The sequence below is a fragment of the Rhinolophus ferrumequinum genome, chromosome 12, assembly GCF_004115265.2.
Source record: "Rhinolophus ferrumequinum isolate MPI-CBG mRhiFer1 chromosome 12, mRhiFer1_v1.p, whole genome shotgun sequence".
NCBI classification, from domain to species: Eukaryota; Metazoa; Chordata; class Mammalia; order Chiroptera; family Rhinolophidae; genus Rhinolophus; species Rhinolophus ferrumequinum.
This window is the reverse complement of record NC_046295.1, coordinates 31,279,913-31,298,380: the sequence shown is the minus strand read 5'-3', so window position 1 is coordinate 31,298,380 and position 18,468 is coordinate 31,279,913. Positions and strand designations below refer to the sequence as shown.

The following is an 18,468-nucleotide window of genomic DNA, read 5'->3' as shown; positions in this document are numbered from 1 at the left end:
AGTATCTGCATTGGAGATTTAAACAAGCCCATTTACTAGATAATTAACAATCCATGTCGTCTTGGCTTTGAGAATGTAGCCCCGAGAACATTTTACCTTTTGGGGTCAAAGAGAACATACTGCTAGAACACATGTGTTAGAAACCTTAACCAATGTAACAACATAAAAGCTTAACTATTTAAAAATGTACCTGAAGTCGAGCATTCATAAGCATGAACTCCTGTTGATTTTTCATGTTTTCATTCATAGATTTTGAAAATATAAACCCCATCTTGACCTAAAATATAAAAAGGAAAAGAGGTTTAATTAAAACAATATGTTCTACATGCATCCTTGTATGCTCTGAGTGGGTCCTTCGTGAGCTTATGGCAATGTAAAAAAAAACAAAAGAAAGAAAGGAAAAAAAAAAAAAAACAGAAGAATCTCTGAAGTGGCAACACAGCATGGATTCTAGTCCCTGCTCCTAACTAGCTGTCTGATCTTGGGAAGGCTTAACTGGCCGGGCACATCATTTACTCACCCAAGACCAGCTGATTGAACTGGATGACTTCCAAAATCTTCTGCTCTATAAGCAAACGGCCCCATGTCTCCTGATGTTGCTTCCTACTGTAAATCTTGAAGACTGAATACTTAAAAACAAACAGAAAAAAAACCCTCTCTTTTGTGAGGTTCAGGGTAGAAACCATCTATCCTTTCACCTTCTGTCCAGTTAGATGAGAGAATCTTTGTTTCTGAGGAGACGCCGTGTGCACCTGGAGGATAGGTTTCTCTGTGCTCCTGGCATTGTGTTTCAGGACCAGGTTTCTCAAGGTCACTATCGATTCTCTTCCTGTAATCCCTGCCCCTCTCCACATACCCCCTATTTCCATCCACCCACTGCTGACATCCCTTGGCCATCCTCCTCTAACCTCACCTTTGTTCTCTTCAAGCTACTGCTGACGTTCTCAAAATGGGAAAGCAAGGATAAATACCCTGGGAAACACAATTTTTAAATGACTATACGGTGTTGCCTCTCTTGTTTATCTTACTTAAGAAGTTCTTAAGTGGGCTGTCAACTCTAGGTGAGCCAGAACTCTAATTTTTTGTTCTTAATCCAATTGGGTAGGTACAGAAGACCTTCAGTTGTTGATTTTACTTTCAGAAGAATGCAAAATTAAAGAAAGTTACAACTGCTCTACCCTCCTCAGCAGTGTTGCGGATTCTCTTTGGTAGGCTGTTGGGCAGGGTGTGAACCCTGGCTCAGAGTGGCCAGTCTTAACACTTTCTACCCAGCATTCTATAGAAAGCCAGCAGAGTTCCTATTTTCCATATCCTATCAGGAAACCTTGGGTTCTGGCTCACTGGGGAGAAGGTGGGGGACGGGGGGCATTTGCATGCCAGGTGCAATGAGTTGTCCTTACTAGTGGGGCTCCAGGTGAGTGGGAACTGCAAGGCAGACTTCAGCGGCTTTCCTGGATTGTGGCCCAAAGATACACCCTAGAATTACAGGGGCCTCTGATCAGAGTCAGCATTAGTGCTGGGCACGGGAGGCCAAATCACGCCCAGAAAGAAGAAGCCTGGAACAGGCCTGGGAGGTCATGATGTTTCTCTCCCTCCCTGCCACTGCTCCACTCCATCCTGTGACCAGAGTTGGAGGCCACCCACTGAGAGTGGGGAGATTAGCATACGTTTTCTCCTTTCTACAAACTCAGACAGCCCTGTGTCAACCGTTTCCAATGGCCGACCAGAAAGGCAGAAGCAATATATTATCCATCTTGGCAGTCTCCATGGTGTCTCTTTCCCATAAAAGTTTGCAGAAAGCAGTAAGTGATACAAGAGAAGCATAGCTCAGGCCACTTGCCGTTTCGTATTTTTCTTCTGCATATAAGACTGGAGAATTGAATTTTTACATACACTGCAAACATTTATAAAGAAAACAATTGTCCTCTAATCACGTACACTCACACACACAGTGTCACAGAGCTGTGTCTCTTATAGTGCTTCTATTTATTAAGGGGTGGGATCTTCCCTGAAGTGCAAGGACAGCTCTCATGTCAGCCATCTAGGTAAGAGAAACTATCTGGAAAGTTAGGATTTAGGCTTGCGTGTTTCTGGGTCTTGCTCTCTTGGGTCTGGATTGTAGTTTGGATGTGTGAGGAGACGTTCCCAAGGGTTAAAGGTAGAAGCTGAGCGGGGAGAAGAAGGGTGATGTCCTCAGGGGAGATCACACCTGAAAATGAGTGCACCACACCTTGTAAACTACATACTGGAGTTCAGTATTTTCAACCTTCCCCATACTAACAAAGCCATTTTCCAAAGTCTGGGAGGTTCCTTAGGGTGTCCAGAATACTCTCAGTGTTCTCTCTCCCACTCACAAAATATATATCAGAAATGATGACTAGAGTTAATACTGCTGTATGGAAAATAGGACAGTTGTTAAGAAAGTGAATCCTAATAGTTCTCATCACAAGGAGAAAAACTGCTTTCTTCTTTTCTTTTTATTGTATCTATACTCGATGGTAGATGTTAGCTGAACCTATTGTAGTCATCATTTCACAATACATATAAGTCAGTACATCAGGCTGTTCGCCTTAATTGTATATGGTGATGTATGTCAATTATTTCTCAATAAATCTGGAAAAAAAAAAGAAGCAAGAGTGATCTTGCAATAGGGATAACTTTGAATTCACTCTATTATATAAACTAAGTCTTTTGAAAATTCCACTTTTTCTTAATTAAAGTTTATTGGGGTGACAATTGTTAGTAAAGTTACATAGATTTCAGGTGTACAATTCTGTATCACACAATCTATAAATCACATTTGTGTGTTTACCACCAGAATCAGTTCTCCTTCCATCACCATATATTTGATCCCCCTTACCCTCATCTCCCACCCCCCTCCCTCCGTACCCTCTGGTAACCACTAAACTATTGTCTGTGTCTATGAGTTTTTGTTTCTCATTTGTTTGTCTTGTTCTTTTGTTGTTTTGGGTCTATATATCACATATCAGTGAAATCATGTAGTTCTGTACTTTTTCTGTCTGACTTATTTCGCTTAGCATTATAATCTCAAGAGCCATCCATGTTGTCACCAATGGTACTATTTCATCTTTTCTTACTGCCGAATAGTATTCCATTGTGTATATATACCACAACTTCTTTATCCATTCATCTATTGAAGGACATTTTGGTTGTTTCCATGTCTTGCCCACCATAAATAAAGCTGCAGTGAACATTGGAGCACACTTGTCTTTATGGATACATGTTTTCAGATTTTGGAGGTAGATACCCAGGAGAGGGGTTGCTGGGTCATATGGTAATTCTATTCGTAGAAAATTCCAACACGTTTATCATTGGTGACAAACGTCTTGATACTTACAACTTAGACACCACTGTGTCTCAGCGGACTGAGAATGCTGATTTGAATCCCTGCTGCCTTCATTTCTCCTTTGATTACTCCTGAGACCTTAAAAAGCATTCTTTAACGCTCCAGCCCTGCCTCAGCTGTGCTATAGATTACAATGGAAATTGGGTATTTCTAAGGAGTGTGGCGGGGTGCAAGCCTTCCTCCAGTGGCAACCTGGATTTGATTTTATAGAGGATAGATAGATAGATGATAGATAGGGATAATCCCATGATCTCTGTCATCCAAATTTCTGCGCTGACTCATTTCCTGATCAAATTACACATTAACTATCTACATTTATGACTGGTTGCTTAATTACAGTCATTTTCAATAAGTCGTGTTCCATTCAAACTAGCTCACTTCCCCTGCAAATTCCAGCCCGGAACCGCAGCTTCCGGGAGGTTTTTCCCAATTTAACTCCACCCACACTCCCAGGGCCCCATTACTGTAACTTGGGTATTTCCTGCATAGTATGCTGACTTCCCTCGACAATGCTGTCTACTTTCCCCAACTCGATTACAATGTTACGGGAAAGGCCAGGAGTCCTGGCCACCGGAACGCACGGACTCTGCCCGAATCGAAGTTGGTGACACCTGTCAGCACCAGCGGCAGGAAGAGAGCCGAGGGCGGGCGCTCGCAAGGAGCATGCGCGCAGCGCGGCCCTGCACGCCCGCGGCCGGGAGCCCGGAGCCCGCAGACGCGACCGCGCAGACCCGCCCTCTCCACCCGCCTACGTCCGGCGCGGCCCGCGCGGGTTTTGCTCACTCACTGGGCAGCGGACGGCGGATGGCGGCAGAGTCCTTCAGGCTCGGGGTCCCCTAGACAGCGTCGGGAACCGGGCCTCGCCTCGCAGATGGACGAGCCTTGACAGTGGATTCCGATCCTCAGCCAATCAGCGCAGCCGTTGACTTCCTTAAAGAGCCCGCACGCCTGACCTGGCCTACACCAGAATTTTGCCTGGAAAAGGCAGGTCAAAGGGGCAAAGTCAACAGCAGCGACTCAGCTGTGAGATTTTGAGGAGGCAGAGGAAGCAGAACGACAGTCTCAAAGACCTCAGTGAGCCTTGCCAGTCACCTACGTGTGTAAGAATCCCTGCTTCTGCGCTGCCCTAAGCCTCCATAGACTTTCATGAGACTTGAATGAGCCGTCATTCTCCAGAAATTATTGTCAACCACCACTGTTACGTCTGATCCAGGAAGAGAATGTGTCCCATGAGAGGTTGTCACTTAGCCATGTAATCCACAGTTATAAACATTTTTTAAGGGCTTTTCTACTTGCAGAATAGGTTTAATACTGAGAGTGGACAGGAAGCCAGAAGAGGAAGGAGACAGGACCATGCACTCTATCAAGGTCAGTCTCCTAGGGACAAACACTGACAGGACAAATGGAAAATACCCAGCACATCCTGTCTACAACCTTGGGTTTATCATTTTTCGGAAGTCCTAATTCAAAAGGAAGAAGTGCTTCCACTACAGGGCCCAGCTATGTTTCTATTGAATTGGAAACTGAAATTGCCCCCTGATTATTTTGGCACCTCATAGTGATAGAATTGGGATAACTGATCCCGCTTACCAAGAGGGGGATTGGGTTCCAGCTATAGGAGGGCAAGCAGAACTGTGCGTGACATCCAGAGATTCCCTGGGCACGTCTTAATTCTCCCATGTGCAATAATAATGATCATTAGATAACTGCATGTGGGGACAGAGCCAGGAGAGCAGTTTCCAGGCTCTCGGTCTCACGTGGAAAAGTGCTGGCTCGGATAGAAGATGGTCATCAGCTGTGACCAGTTGGCCATCAGCTGTGACCAGTTAGCCATTAGCCACTAATATAACTGCCGTGGGCACCATAGGTTGGTTGGTTGGCAGAGAAGCAGACGGCAGATTGCGGCTCCTGCTTCTTGTGTCTCCAACCCAGCCGCCAGCGAGAATATAGTGGTATGACTCCCCTATCTATGGCTCCATTGTTGTTCCTTTTTGGCCTCACCATATCCTGCGTTCTTGTGCGGGGAGCGGGACCAGAGACCTTGCATGACACTGCAGTAACCTGATAAATTCAAGATCACTTAAATTTCAGATCATGCAGAAATTAAAGTGTTGCATCACCAGACCAGGTGAAAAAATCCTGATCTACCAAGGTACTGCATAGGGCAAGGGAAACATAAGTGAATGAAGTACGAAGCTGTGGTTATCAATTTTAGCCTAGCAACAAGCTGTAGAGGCAAGGACCGTTGTAGGTAGCTCTGTATATAAAATGTTAACTGATATTTTTCCCTGCCCCTCTTTCTCTATTACTTTATATGAAGAGTACTGGTGGAGACAAATATTATAATTTAGTTTCTAGGTCATAGTATGCCCAAATTGACATCGCCTCAAAGCAATATGGTGGTTGGCAGGACTCTGTAATTCTCTCATCTATAAGGGATGAGTTTCTCTCATCTGAGCAAAGGGCAAGAATAAATCCCAGGTGGCAAAACAGGTAGACTGGGTTTTCTATTTGCCCTCCCTCGTATCCACCTTCCTCCCTTCCCTGCCCCATTCTTTACCTTAGAAACTGACCTCTTTGGCAAACATCACCTGGGCTCTCCGCTGGTTTCCATTTATTTAGGTTTAAATGATGCAGGCATCTACAGAGATTGGAGGCAGGAGGAAAGGGAGGTAGTATGTGTTTTATCCATTCTTCTCTGTTTTGGGTTGAGGATCTGGCAGTGGCTGTGTCCCTCGACAACTGTAGCTCTTGACCAGGGACCCTCCTCAGTGGCTCCAGCTCACAGCTCTGGAAATGCTTTCCTTCCTTGCTGTTTAGCCTAGAGATGGGATGGGCTTCCCGCTCTTACACCAAGACTTTCAACTTGATGGTTCTTAACCTCAACTTGATGGTTGGGACGCCTCAACTGAATGATTCTCTTAACCCTACCCACACCCCTTTAAATAGTGTCTACATTAATATCTCTGTAGTCCAACCAACTGAGTAGAATTTAGATTTCTGATGGAAATGCAATGGATACACTTTAAACTGTATGCTTACATTATAAATACTCTTGTATGGATGATATTGTTCACAATTTTAAAATATAAGTGAAAAAAGTAACCATGAGAATATATACCCTGGTAATTGAGATAAATCTTGGTATAGATATTGAACACATTTTATAGAATGTGGGGTAAGAGGATTAAAATCTATTTCAATAGGACATGAATATAACTTTAACTGGTATGTGCATTATTTCTAATTGTATGAATTTGTGAATGTATGTGTGTATGTTTTGACACATACATACAAATAGGTGCTGTTTAATATCATTTTGCATCATAGCATAAGGATTTTCATGTTGTCAAATAGCATTCATATGTGCCATTTTTAATAGGTATAAGACTTTCAGGATATGTGAATACAATTTCCATTGTTAGATATTTCTGATTTTGTTTTGCTACTGTCAATAACATCATATGACCATCTTCATACATATAGCTTTTTAATATTTTGCCTGGAAATATTGGATTAAATAATGTAAATATTTTAGAGGGAGTTGATGTAAAATCTTCAACTCATTGAAAGCCTCCTACTCCAGGAAAGGAAAATTATTCAGTATTTTCCTGTGTATCCATAAAGTAGTTTTTTAAAAAAACAAAGTTTAAGACATGCCTAGAAGTAATTCTTTTTAACAGAGATGCTTGTGCAAGGAGTGTGAATTTCTCCATTAATATGGGAACCAGAGTTAGCCAAAAACTTAGTCTGTGATGGAAGGCAAGTTGTAGCACAGTGTGTGGAATTGAAGCTAAAATCTCTTCAGTATTAATATTCTGGAATGATTTTGCCCAGGCTCTGGGGAACATAGTCTGAATTTTAACCTTACACTTAAATCATGGACCACCTGCAGCCTGGGCGCGATCTGAACCATCAGAGCAGCCCAGAGCTTCGTAAAGCCTTGTCGGAACTTTGTCAACAGTGACACCATGTGGCAGTGTAATATAATGACAGCAGTGGACTCGAGATCGTGTTCTCTTCCTGCCTAGAAATTTTTAAATTGAGATATAACTTATATATCATAAAATTCACCATTTTAAAGTGTACAGTTTTCTGTCTTTTAGTATATTCAAGAGGTTGTACAACTATCACTTCTATCTAATTCCATAACATTTTCGTCACCCCAAAAAGAAACCCTGTACCCTTAGCAGTCACCCCATTCTCCCCTTCCCCCCAGCCTTGGGCAACTCCTACTCTGCTTTCTACCTCAATAGATTCACCTATTCTAGACATTTCATATAAATAGAATCATAAATATATGGCCTTTTGTATCTGGCTTCTTTCACTTAACATAAAGTTTTCAGGTTTCATCCAAGTTATAGCATGTTCCAGGACTTCATTCCTTTTTATGGCTGAATAATTTTCCAATGTGTAGATATAACACATTTTGTTTACCCATTCAAAATTGGTGGACGTCTGGATTGTTCCCTCTTTTCTTGCTGTTGTTAATAATGCTTCTCTGAACATTTGTGGACAAGTTTTTGTACATATGTTTTCAATTCTCTTGAGTATATATGTACAATGTTTCCCCGAAAGTAAGATCTAGCCGGACCATCAGCTCTAATGCGTCTTTTGGAGCAAAAATTAATATAAGACCCAGTGTTATATTATGTAAGACCCGGTCTTATATTATAGTAAAATAAGACCAGGTGTTCTATTAATTTTTGCTCCAAAAGACGTATTAGAGCTGATGGTCCGGCTAGATCTTATTTTTGGAGAAACACGGTAGGAGTGGAATTACTGAATCATACAGTAACTCTATTTTCACCTTTTTGAGGTTGTGCAAATAGACAACGCCACAAGGAGTAAATAAGGACACTAATTTCACCATGCACTTATACAGTGGTTAACACAGACATTGGAACAGAGTACCTGGGTTTGAAATTCAGTTGTGCCACTTCCTAGCTGTGTAAGCTTAGCCCAGTTACTTAAACTCTGTGCTTCAATATCCATTTCTCTAAAATAGGGGCAATAATAGCATCTTTTTCATAGGATTGTTACAAAATTTTAATAAGCTAATATATGTAAATCACCAATACGAAATTCTGACATTAAAAATTCTATATGTTTAGAAAAATGCTGTATGTTTTACTATTACTGCTATGTTTATATTTATTATAATTATTGCATTTTGTTTTGTTAATTTAATAGGTGAAAAAAAGTGATGCTATACTTTGTTGAGGTTTGCCATTGAAATGGAATAATCAGAGGTCACAGTAATTTAAGGGGGCAGCAAAGTCGAGGAAAGCTTTTTTTGAGCAGGGGGATATTATATTTCAGAGTGTAACCTGAATAAAACTGAGGCTTCACATGGTTCGGTCCAAGCATGTAATAGCATGCTAAGAAAACATAAACTGACTGCCGAAGCATTGAAGAATAATATTTAAGCTTTCTTAAGGAGTCTCTGCAAATGTTCTGTGCAGCATATTGAACAAGAAACTCCTCAAATCTTCTCTAGATATTTCTCTCTTTCCAAATTTTTTCCACTCAAAGTAGCTGCTTATATTTCTCTTTTTTTTCAACCAGGAGTCCTCCAAGCTAACTTCCTTCTCCTACAGCCCGTGCAACTCACATGACCCTGTTCTCAGCTTGTGACTCTCGCCTCCTGCATCCCTAAGAAAGTCAGCCTGGTCTCCTACCCTGAATGCCTTTTTTAAAAAAATGGAAAACAGTCCCCGAACTCTGATGAATAAAATGACCTACCTCGTTATGTATTCCCTCTCACAGCTCTTCACGAGACACAACATCTTTTTGTGTCAGCCAGGGACACCAAAAGACCATACGCAGACCTCAGCGTCCATTCTTTTTCTCCTCCTTCTGTGGCAAGCATCCCCAGAAGTACTGCATAGCTTGGCCTGGCAGTGTCCATCCAAGTTCTTCCCAGCAAACCTGGGAATGAGTGTGTTGATGTTAGAGTTTATTCTACCCCATGCCAACTCCCCATCTTCCTTTTGCCATCCAAGAACACATGAAAAAGGAAGCATTAACGGGGTTAAAATTTGTGTGGTTACAGCACGCATTAACTATTCCTTTTACCAAAATAAAGCAAATGGGGATTATATGTGAAATACAGTGTGATATGTGATGGATACCCAATGATTTTGCTTGAGACCAACCCTACTACACCAGAAGCAAAGAAGGATGAGCTTTTTCCAACCCCAACCTAGGCTAGCCCTCACTGGGTTTGGGGAAACTGCTTATTGGATCATTGGGTTTGGGTTTGGGGCCTTGACTTGAAAGAGGTGGACATCAAGGGATAGAAGTATACCCACAATGCTTCTCACTTTCCATGTCTACCTTAATATTTGAAACCATAGTGTCACTATCCTATCTCACTCTGAAAATGCTGCTACAGTTTGCTCTTTTGCTCTGTCATCTCTGATTAGCACAAAATCAGCAGGAATTTCTGGGTTGGGGCCTTCACTTGTCTATAGATGTCTATAACTCTAGTCCGTAATTCACACATTCCTGCTTGGTTTGTTCATGCACAAGCAAGAATGAAACCTACGCTCTCTTCTTAACTCTCCACTCTGCCATATTTTGTAAGGAAGTAACACAGTTAGTTCATCCCCAGAGTTCACACACACCCCTTAATGCTGACCCCTTAAGGCATTTTTCAGCCTCTGGGACTTTCCCTCTGCGTATCTTGTCAAAAGAATGCTCTAAGCTTAACTGAAAACCTTCCTCTCTCTTCCGTGCCACAAGGGTTCCCGTGCATTTCTTCAGCTTCTGCTAGGAAGTGAACTGGACCAGCCATTTTGCAGCCAGATTAATAGCAAGTTCCAGGAATAGGACCAAGGCCTTGGACTGCTCCCAGAATACCTTTACCAACTTTCCATTTCGAGCAAGGATTGTAATTTATTCTTAAGAAATGATGAGTCTTTTGACTGCTTAAAACCAGTTTTCCATTGGTCATTTAACAGGAGAGTTTTTGTTTCATTTTTAGACTTACCGAATTTAGGGAACTCACAAATATTGTGAAAGCCTGAAACTCTGGCTATAACATCCTACTCTGGAATAGCATATCAAAGCAAATATATCATCCTTGGTTGCCTTTTTCCTTTACTACTAATATCCATCATCAAGTTATGTTAGTTCTACTTCCAAAACGTGGTTTACAGCAGCAGCTCCTAAACGTCTCCCAGCTTCCACATTGGCCTCTCTACATTTCATTCTTCAGACCACAGCTAGAATGATACTTTTAGAACATCCATTGCAATTAGTATCCAACTTTCTTCCCTTGATCCTCAAGGCCCTTTGTGATATGATCTGACCCATCACCCCGCCCGTCACACTACACTCCAGCCACAGTGACCTTCTTTCCATCCTCAGAAACTGCGAACTTTGTTCCCTCCTTATTGTCTTGGTACCTGTTGACCCTTCTGCCAGGAATGCTCTTCCTGCAGATCTTTGCATGGTTGTCTTCATAAACGATTTATCCAATACCTCCTCCCCCGGCCACCATAACTAAAGGGGCCTCGCGTCCAGGCATTCTACCATATTGTCCCACCTTTCTTGTCTTTTTTTCTTTTAAATAGGACTTTTCAGTATCTGAAATTTCTGTTTATTAGTTTATGTTTGGACTCTCTCTCTCAGAACACAAAGGCCTTGATATCCTTTCAGGGAAAGGTGTGGAAAAGAAACAACTCATTCTTTCATGATGAGTCTATAATCATGAATGGCAGATTACATGGGTTCTCCAGCCAGTTCACCTGGATATGACTACATAATTGGTCATTGATAAACCACTTACTCATATCAGAAAACAAAAATCAATTGTTCCATTCAAGGTACGGGTTTTAAAGACTTAGACTTTCAGAACTCATGTTGTTCTTGGTTTAAAACCACGTATGAGTAGAAAATAGTACTTTTGGAGGCAATTCCACAAGGGGCATTTAAACTAAGTCACGTCCTTAAAATAGTGAAATGACTCACAAGGGGACTGATTCATTTCTATAACATTCACTTAGGTGTTTAGTTCTAGGATATTAAATCAATAAAATATTTCCCAGAATCCTCTGAAAGGGCATCTCCCAATTGCAAACTCTATTTTTAATGGCCTTTAGTTCATTTATTGAGATTCCTTGAAATTCAATTGTTTACCATAGAGTGTTGCCAAATTCCCACAGCATTTATCCAAGTCATAAGTATTATTTTTAAAAGATTTTTATTAAAATATAGCTAACATGCAACATTGTTATTTTCAGATGTACACCATAGTTATTCAACATTTATATACCTAAAGAAGTGATCGCCATGATTAGTCTAGAACTATCTGACACTGTACCATGCTATCACAATATTATTGACTGTATTCCCCATGCTGTACCTTACATCCCCATGACTTGTTTGTTTTATACCTGGAGATTTGAACCTCTTATTCTCCTTCACCTTCCCCCCCCTTTTTAATTTTTTCAATTACAGGTGACAGTCAGTATTATTTTATATTAATTTCAGGTGTACAGCATAGTGGTCAGACATTTGTATAATTTAAGAAATTATCCCCCTGACCAGTCTAGCACTCTCCTGGCACTATACATAGTTATTACAGTATTATTGACTGTATTCCTTATGCTCTTCCCTACATCCCCATGACTACTGTGTAACAACCAATTTGTACTTCTTACTCCCTTCCCTTTTTTCACTCATCCCCAACCCCCCTTCCATCTGGCAACCACCAAAATGTTCTCTGTATCTATGAGTTTGTTTCTGTTTTGTTTTCTTATTTTGTTCTTTAGATTCCACATATAAGTGAAATCTCATGTCTTTCTCTGTCTGACATACTTCACTCAGCACAATTCCCTCCAGGTCCATCCATGCGGCCACAGATGGCAAGAACCCATTCCCTTCCCTGGCCGAGCAATATTCCATTGTATATATGTACCACCTCCTCTTTATCTATTCTTCCATCGACAGACACCCAGGCTGCATTCACATCTTGGCCATATAAACAATACTGCAATGAACATATGAGTATGGATGCACACGTTTCCTCAAATTAGCATTTGGGTTTCTTTAGATAAATACCCTGAAGTAGGATTACTGGGTCCTTCTTTGTCTCTTGTTATAGCCTTTGTTTTAAAGTCTATTTTGTCTGGCATAAGTGTTGCTACCCCAGCCTTTTTTTTTTTTTCAGGAAATATCTTTTTCCATCCCTTTACACTCTGTGTGTGTGTCTTTCAATCTGAAGTGAGTCTCTTGTTGGTAGCATATGTAAGTGTCTTGTTTTCTTATCCATTCAGTCATCCTATGTCTTTTGAATGGAGCATTTAATCCATTTACATTGAAAGTGATTGTTGATAGATATGTAGCTATTGCCATTTTATTATTCGTAATTTTGATTCTTTTTTTTAATCTTAAAGAAGTCCCTCTAAGATTCCTTGTAATATTGGTTTGGTAATGATGAACTCCATTAGCTTTTTCTTGTCTGGGAAGCTCTGTCCTTCGATTCTGAATGATGGCTTTGCTGGGTAGATGAATCTTGATTGTAGGTCCTTGTGTTTCATCATGTTGAATATTTTGTGCCACTCCCTTCTGGCCTACAAAGTTTCTGTTAAGAAAGCAGCTGACCATCTTATGGGAGCTCCCTTATAAATTACTAGTTGCCTTTCTCTTACTGCTTTTAGGATCCTCTCTTGGTCTTTAACCTTTGCCATTTTAATTACAGTGTGTCTTGGTGTGGGCCTGTTTGGATTTATCTTGCTTGGGACTCTCTGTACTTCCTGGACTCGTATGTCTATTTACTTCACTAAGTTAGGAAAGTTTTCAGTCATCATTTTTTCAAATAGGTTCTCAATCCCTTGCTTTTTCTTTTCTCCTTCTGGTACCACTATGATGTGAATGTTGTTATGCTTGATGTTGTCCCAGAGGAGTTTCTTAAACTATCCTCATTTTTTTGGATTTTTTTTTTCCTGCTGTTCCAGTTGGGTGTGTTTTCTGTTACATTGTCTTCCAAATGGTTGATTTAATCCTCTGCTTCATCTAGTCTGCTAGTGATTCCTTCTGGTGCATTCTTCATTTCAGTTATTGTATTCTTCACTTCTGACTGGTTCTTTTTAATGGTTTCTATATCCTTTTTTATGCTTGCTATCTCTTTGTTAAAGTTCTCACTAAATTCCTTGAGCATCCTTATAACCATTGTTTTGAACTCTGTCTCTGGTAGGTTAGTTGCCTTCATTTTGTTTAGTTCTTTTTCTGGAGTTTTCTCCTGTTCTTTCATTTGGGATGTATTTCTTTGTTTCCACATTTTGGATGCCTCGCTGTTTGTTTCTATGTATTAGGTAGATCTGCTACAACCCCCAGTCTTGGCCAGGTGAACTTATGTAGTAGGTACCCTTTGGGGCCCAGTAGCACAGTCTCCCTGATCACCTGCGCTGGGTGCTCCAAGAGTGTCCCTTGTGTGAATTGTGTGTGCCCTCCTGTTATAGTTGAGCCTTCATTGCTATTGGCATGTCAGTGAGTGAGACTGACCATCAGGCTGTTTGGCTATGGGGTTTGGCCACGTCCACAGCTTATAGGCTGTTGTGTGGGGAGTCTTACCCCACTGAGTGGGATTTGCTCCAGTGGGCTCTGGTGCCTGTTGAGACCACCCTTTGTGAATGCCATTTGTGGTGCTAATTGGGCAGTGCTCTGCTGTAGTCTGAAGCCAACTCCAAGTGTGTTGGTTCTAGCTGCTCTTGGAGAAAATGCCTCCGGCATTGGGTGGGATAGGATTCCAGTGAGTCATCACGGAGGAGCAGTGGAGCTCACCAGACCAATAAGATTCAGATTTGTCCGTAAGACTAGCGGGGAGGGCTCAACATAGGAAAGATGGTGCTCGTTTGCCATCTGTATAGGAGTAGAACTCATCTCAGGGAAAATGCTGACTGTCCTCCAGCCCTCATGCCACAGCCACACAATGTAGTCTGTCCCCCGACCTTATATGTCTCCGATACCCGCCCTCCGCCCTCCCCCCACACCGAGTTACTGTTTCTCTGCTGGAGCCCAAGATGAATCCCTGGGAGTGAGAGAATTTGTGTGCAGGCCCTTTAAGAGGAAGCCTGGGTTACCCGCCGCCTTCCATCCCACTGTTTTTCACAGCCAGATGTTATAGGGGCTTCTCTTCCCAACTAGTACTCTGGACTGGGGAGGCTGGTGTGGGGCTGGGGTCCCTCTCTCCTCTGGGTGGAACCTCCATGGCTGAGATATCCATCCAGGTTCTCAACCCCCACATGGAGGTTTGGGGATAGCCATTTCCATGTCTCCACCCCTTCTTCCAGTGTTGACATGGTTTCTTGTTTATATCCTTAGTAATAAAACTTCTGTTCAGCCAGACTTCAGATAGCAATCCAGGTTGATTTTTCTATAGTTTAGTTGCAATTTTAATTTGGTCATGGAAGGAAGCAGGCATAGTATTTACTCCACCATCTTTGATTTCCAAGTCATAATTATTTATGTCTGGGTTTATGAATTCCTTGAGGACAGGGGGCATTGTTGGAGGACTCATCTTTGTTTAAAACTACCCACACTCTAGAAGCTTCCTTTGCAGGTAAAGTCTCTTTACCTGACCAGCTTTTCCCCAGCTCAGGATAGGAAGGAAGGAGACAAATAAATACAGTGTAAATGAAAGAAGCATCTGAGCATGGGTGTTAAGTGATGACAGCTGCTACCCCTGGCCATTCACACTTGTTAATTACTCCTGCATCTTACACAGTTGTATTGTATAACAAGGGCAAAGTATTCCACTCCATGAAGCCTGTTTAGCACCAATCTATGGGGGTATGAAAAAATGGCAAAGATAGAGGCAATAGAACATGGGAGTTGGTGGATGGGGACAGAGATATAGGGATGAGTATAACATAGGGCAGTAGTTTACAAACCTACACAATCAAAACTAGAACATGGGGACAAATCTGGGTATTGTCTTTATATAATAATAAAATGCAAACAAAGCCGTTTGTCAATTTTTTTTGTTTGTTTTAAGTATCTTTATTAGATCCTGTTTTTGATGATCAAGAATGTCTATAGGAAATTGCTTCTTCACTGGAAAATGGCTAGCATCACTTTAGCCCCAGTTCTAAAACACTGCAATCGATCCTCCTTCTAAGATCAGGACAGACAAGGAACCTCTTTCTTGTTTTAGGGGCAAAAGTGAAAGTGGAATGGGCAGAGGTAGAGTGAAGGGTGATATTGATACCAATTAACCAAATTAGATGGAGGAAGGGGAGTCATTACTGCACTTGCAAAGAACTCCTGCTTCATTTCTCTCCTTAAACATTATGCAATCAATTTTGAAAACTTCAGTGTGCACATGAATCACCTCAGGTTGGTGTTGAAATGTAGACTCCCAAGACCACTCTCCAGAGAACTGGATTCAACAGGTCCTGTTAGAACCTGAAATCTGTATTGAACCACCCACCTCAAGTCAACTGTGATGCACGTGACACTCAGAAACAGCACATCAGCAGGAATGAGTTTTCACCCCTAACAATGAACAAAGTAAGAGGGGCATGAATGGGAACTAGTGATACTGGAAATGATCAGCATGTCTAGTTCTTCAGCTCTGGCTTCCAACTGCTCTTCTCCTATCTCAGCGCTTCTCCATCCACTTCGCCCAAATCACAAAACCCACACGAGGTTTTAAGACTAATGCCCCCCTGGCTGTTTGGATTTTCATATTTTTTTTAAGTGATAAAATCTCTTTTTCTAAACACAGCCAGTTTTTCCATTTCCAGAGTATATCAAAGACTTCATTAAGAAGCTTGATAAACTATGGGAAAAATGAACGGCTGACGGGTGAAAACAGGTGGGTGAGATGAACAAGATCACAAATCCTCAGATTACTAATATGTAAATCACTGAGCCCCAAGATGAACAAAAATTTTCCCTTCCCATCAACAACTTGAGAGAAAGACAAATTCCATTTGCCTCCTGCATTTCCTATTGATCATTACATAGACCTGAACATTGCTGTGGTAAAACAAACAAAACTAAACATCCCCCCAGTTTTAAAAATCAGAGAGACCATCTAAAAGGATATTACTTAGTCCTGACTAGTAAATTATTTGCTGAAGATTACATAGCTAGTAGGTTGGTGCAAAAGTAATTGTGGTTTAACAGGTTAAAAATAATTGCAAAAACCGCAATTACTTTTGCATCAACCTAATAGTTAGTGATAGGTAGCTCTAGAGCCAGTCTTTCTGACTTGATAGTCATGACCACACTAGCAGGTCATGAGCTATACGTCCTGGGTCTTGACCGTCATTTTTAGAAAAATGAAATAGATTAAATAGAAAATATCAGAGGAATTAAACTTGGGGAAACACTGCTCTATTCCACTATGTAGCATCAAAAAAGAGATTTGCCATAGGGAGCATCTGAGCTGAATCTCCAAGCCTATTACAATTTTATTGAGGCCAAAGAGAATTTCACATTCCCCACCAGATGTTTTAAGGCATTATCATCCCCAGTATTTTTCAAAGTTTAAACAATAAAAATAGATGCTATTTATGAGGCCAAATGAGTCCGGGCTCGTGCTGCCTGCACGGCTCAGCCAATAGACCGACACAGGAGATGGGTCCTAGAATAAGCGTTTATTATCAGAGCACCAGTGGTCTGAAAAGCCAACTCCAAAAACTGCCTTAACATTCTCAGACCAGCCTGGGATAATTAAGGGAAAATCGGGACATTCCTCCAGAGGCCACGTGATGGTTCCGGGCGGGGGCGGGGAGTAGGGGGGGGATTAGGGGGGGCTCGGAGACTTCCCTCAGGCGATGTGGCTCTCCAACATGGTCATCAACCCAGGAGCAGTGATGACAGTAACCTGGAAGGAATGCCAGGCCATAGAGCATTCTTGGGGGTGACTCCTGATGGGAAGTTTTTATGACAAAGCAATTTAAGTTTCTTTATGTCGAGGAACTCTGAGGAAGTTTCCAATACACCATTTAAAAATATATCTATTATACACACACACCTACTTTCTAGAATAAAAACCAAAGGCGTACTGGTGTGTAGTTTTACTTTCTAATTTATGTTGCAGAGTTATATTAAGTTATGTCAAGATGTTCTGTATTCTTGTAAAAGCTTTTATCAAAAGGGGGGGGGGGAAACCTGATGGCAGAATTTAAGGTGTCTGGATTCTGAAGGTAACACCAACATCTGAAATCTTTCTGATGATTTCAGACATTGCTTTGCTTTAAACCTTTGCTTTAAAACATACCGGACGTTGATTTAATTCTTGAAACTTTTCATTTAAAAGGCTGATTTATGGGAAACCGCAGGGATTAAGTTTCACTTTTGGTTTTACTATATATTTTTTTTAATTCCAAAAGCAGAAATACTTGGAGGTTAAAGGTAAGAAGAGGAAGCTGTCAGCCGACTCATCAGGATCCGGATTCTCCCCCACCAACCCCCACTCCCCACCCCGAGGTGGGCGGGGCAAGTTCGTAATTCATGTGAACGCTGCGGGCTCATTCAGTGATCGCAGCCACCGGCTCAGCGACCCCAGTCTCCGCGCGAGTCTCCCCGCCGCAGGTAGGGAGCGTTCTCTAACCTGGGATTCACCTCCTGGTCGAAATCTCCTGCCATCTCCCTGGGCACTTTAAGGATGTACACGGTCTGTAGACCCTTTCTTTGAGATGGAGAGAACAGAAGGGAAAAGGGAAGCTTGATGGTGAACAGGTAAAACGTTTGGCGTTTCTCTAGGCGGGATTCAGTTTTGTTTAATATCACTCTTGTAAGTATGTTTGTGCGCGTTCATAAATATGATCCTAAGGTAGGTAGTGGGTGTAGGGGTAAATTTCTAGGCAGGAGGTCGGGACACCTGTGTCCAAATCAGTCTCAGTCACTCACTAGCAGTGTGCTCTGGGTAAGTCAGCACATCTACAGCAAATCCTCAAGTCCTTTCTTTCTGTGAGACCCAGGATACTGGAACCTGAGTTCATTGCTCTGTCTGCGCTGGGGACCTAAGGGGGTCCTGAAGGAGGAACAGAGGAACATTAAAAAAAAAAAAAAAGTTAAGACATTTCTTAAACACATTGACCTTGGCTTATGTCAAAGTACAATTTGGGGTTGTCTTATAT

At 41.7% G+C, this 18,468-nt stretch overlaps 2 protein-coding genes across 8 annotated transcripts in view; one reads left to right on the top strand and one right to left on the bottom strand.

Annotated features, from left to right (window-relative positions):
- PLGRKT (plasminogen receptor with a C-terminal lysine) overlaps positions 1-5,164 on the bottom strand; it is a 41,868-nt gene extending 36,704 nt beyond the window's left edge. The window contains exons 1-2 of one of the 3 annotated variants that reach the window (XM_033124013.1): positions 4,155-5,164; positions 191-277 (exon numbers count right to left, since the gene is read on the bottom strand). In XM_033124013.1, coding sequence (XP_032979904.1) covers positions 191-271 — 81 coding nt within the window. In that variant the 5' untranslated portion in view covers positions 272-277; positions 4,155-5,164. Of the gene's footprint in view, positions 1-190; positions 278-520; positions 540-3,938; positions 4,112-4,154 lie in introns of those variants that run through there. The other 2 variants (XM_033124014.1, XM_033124015.1) reach the window with 2 other exon arrangements.
- CD274 (CD274 molecule) overlaps positions 4,598-18,468 on the top strand; it is a 34,280-nt gene continuing 20,409 nt past the window's right edge. For 3 of the 5 annotated variants that reach the window (XM_033124012.1, XM_033124010.1, XM_033124007.1), the window contains exons 1-2: positions 4,675-4,735; positions 17,719-17,920. In XM_033124012.1, the coding sequence (XP_032979903.1) occupies positions 4,721-4,735; positions 17,719-17,920 (217 nt within the window). In that variant the 5' untranslated portion in view covers positions 4,675-4,720. Of the gene's footprint in view, positions 4,736-17,718; positions 17,921-17,977; positions 18,068-18,468 lie in introns of those variants that run through there. The other 2 variants (XM_033124008.1, XM_033124011.1) reach the window with 2 other exon arrangements.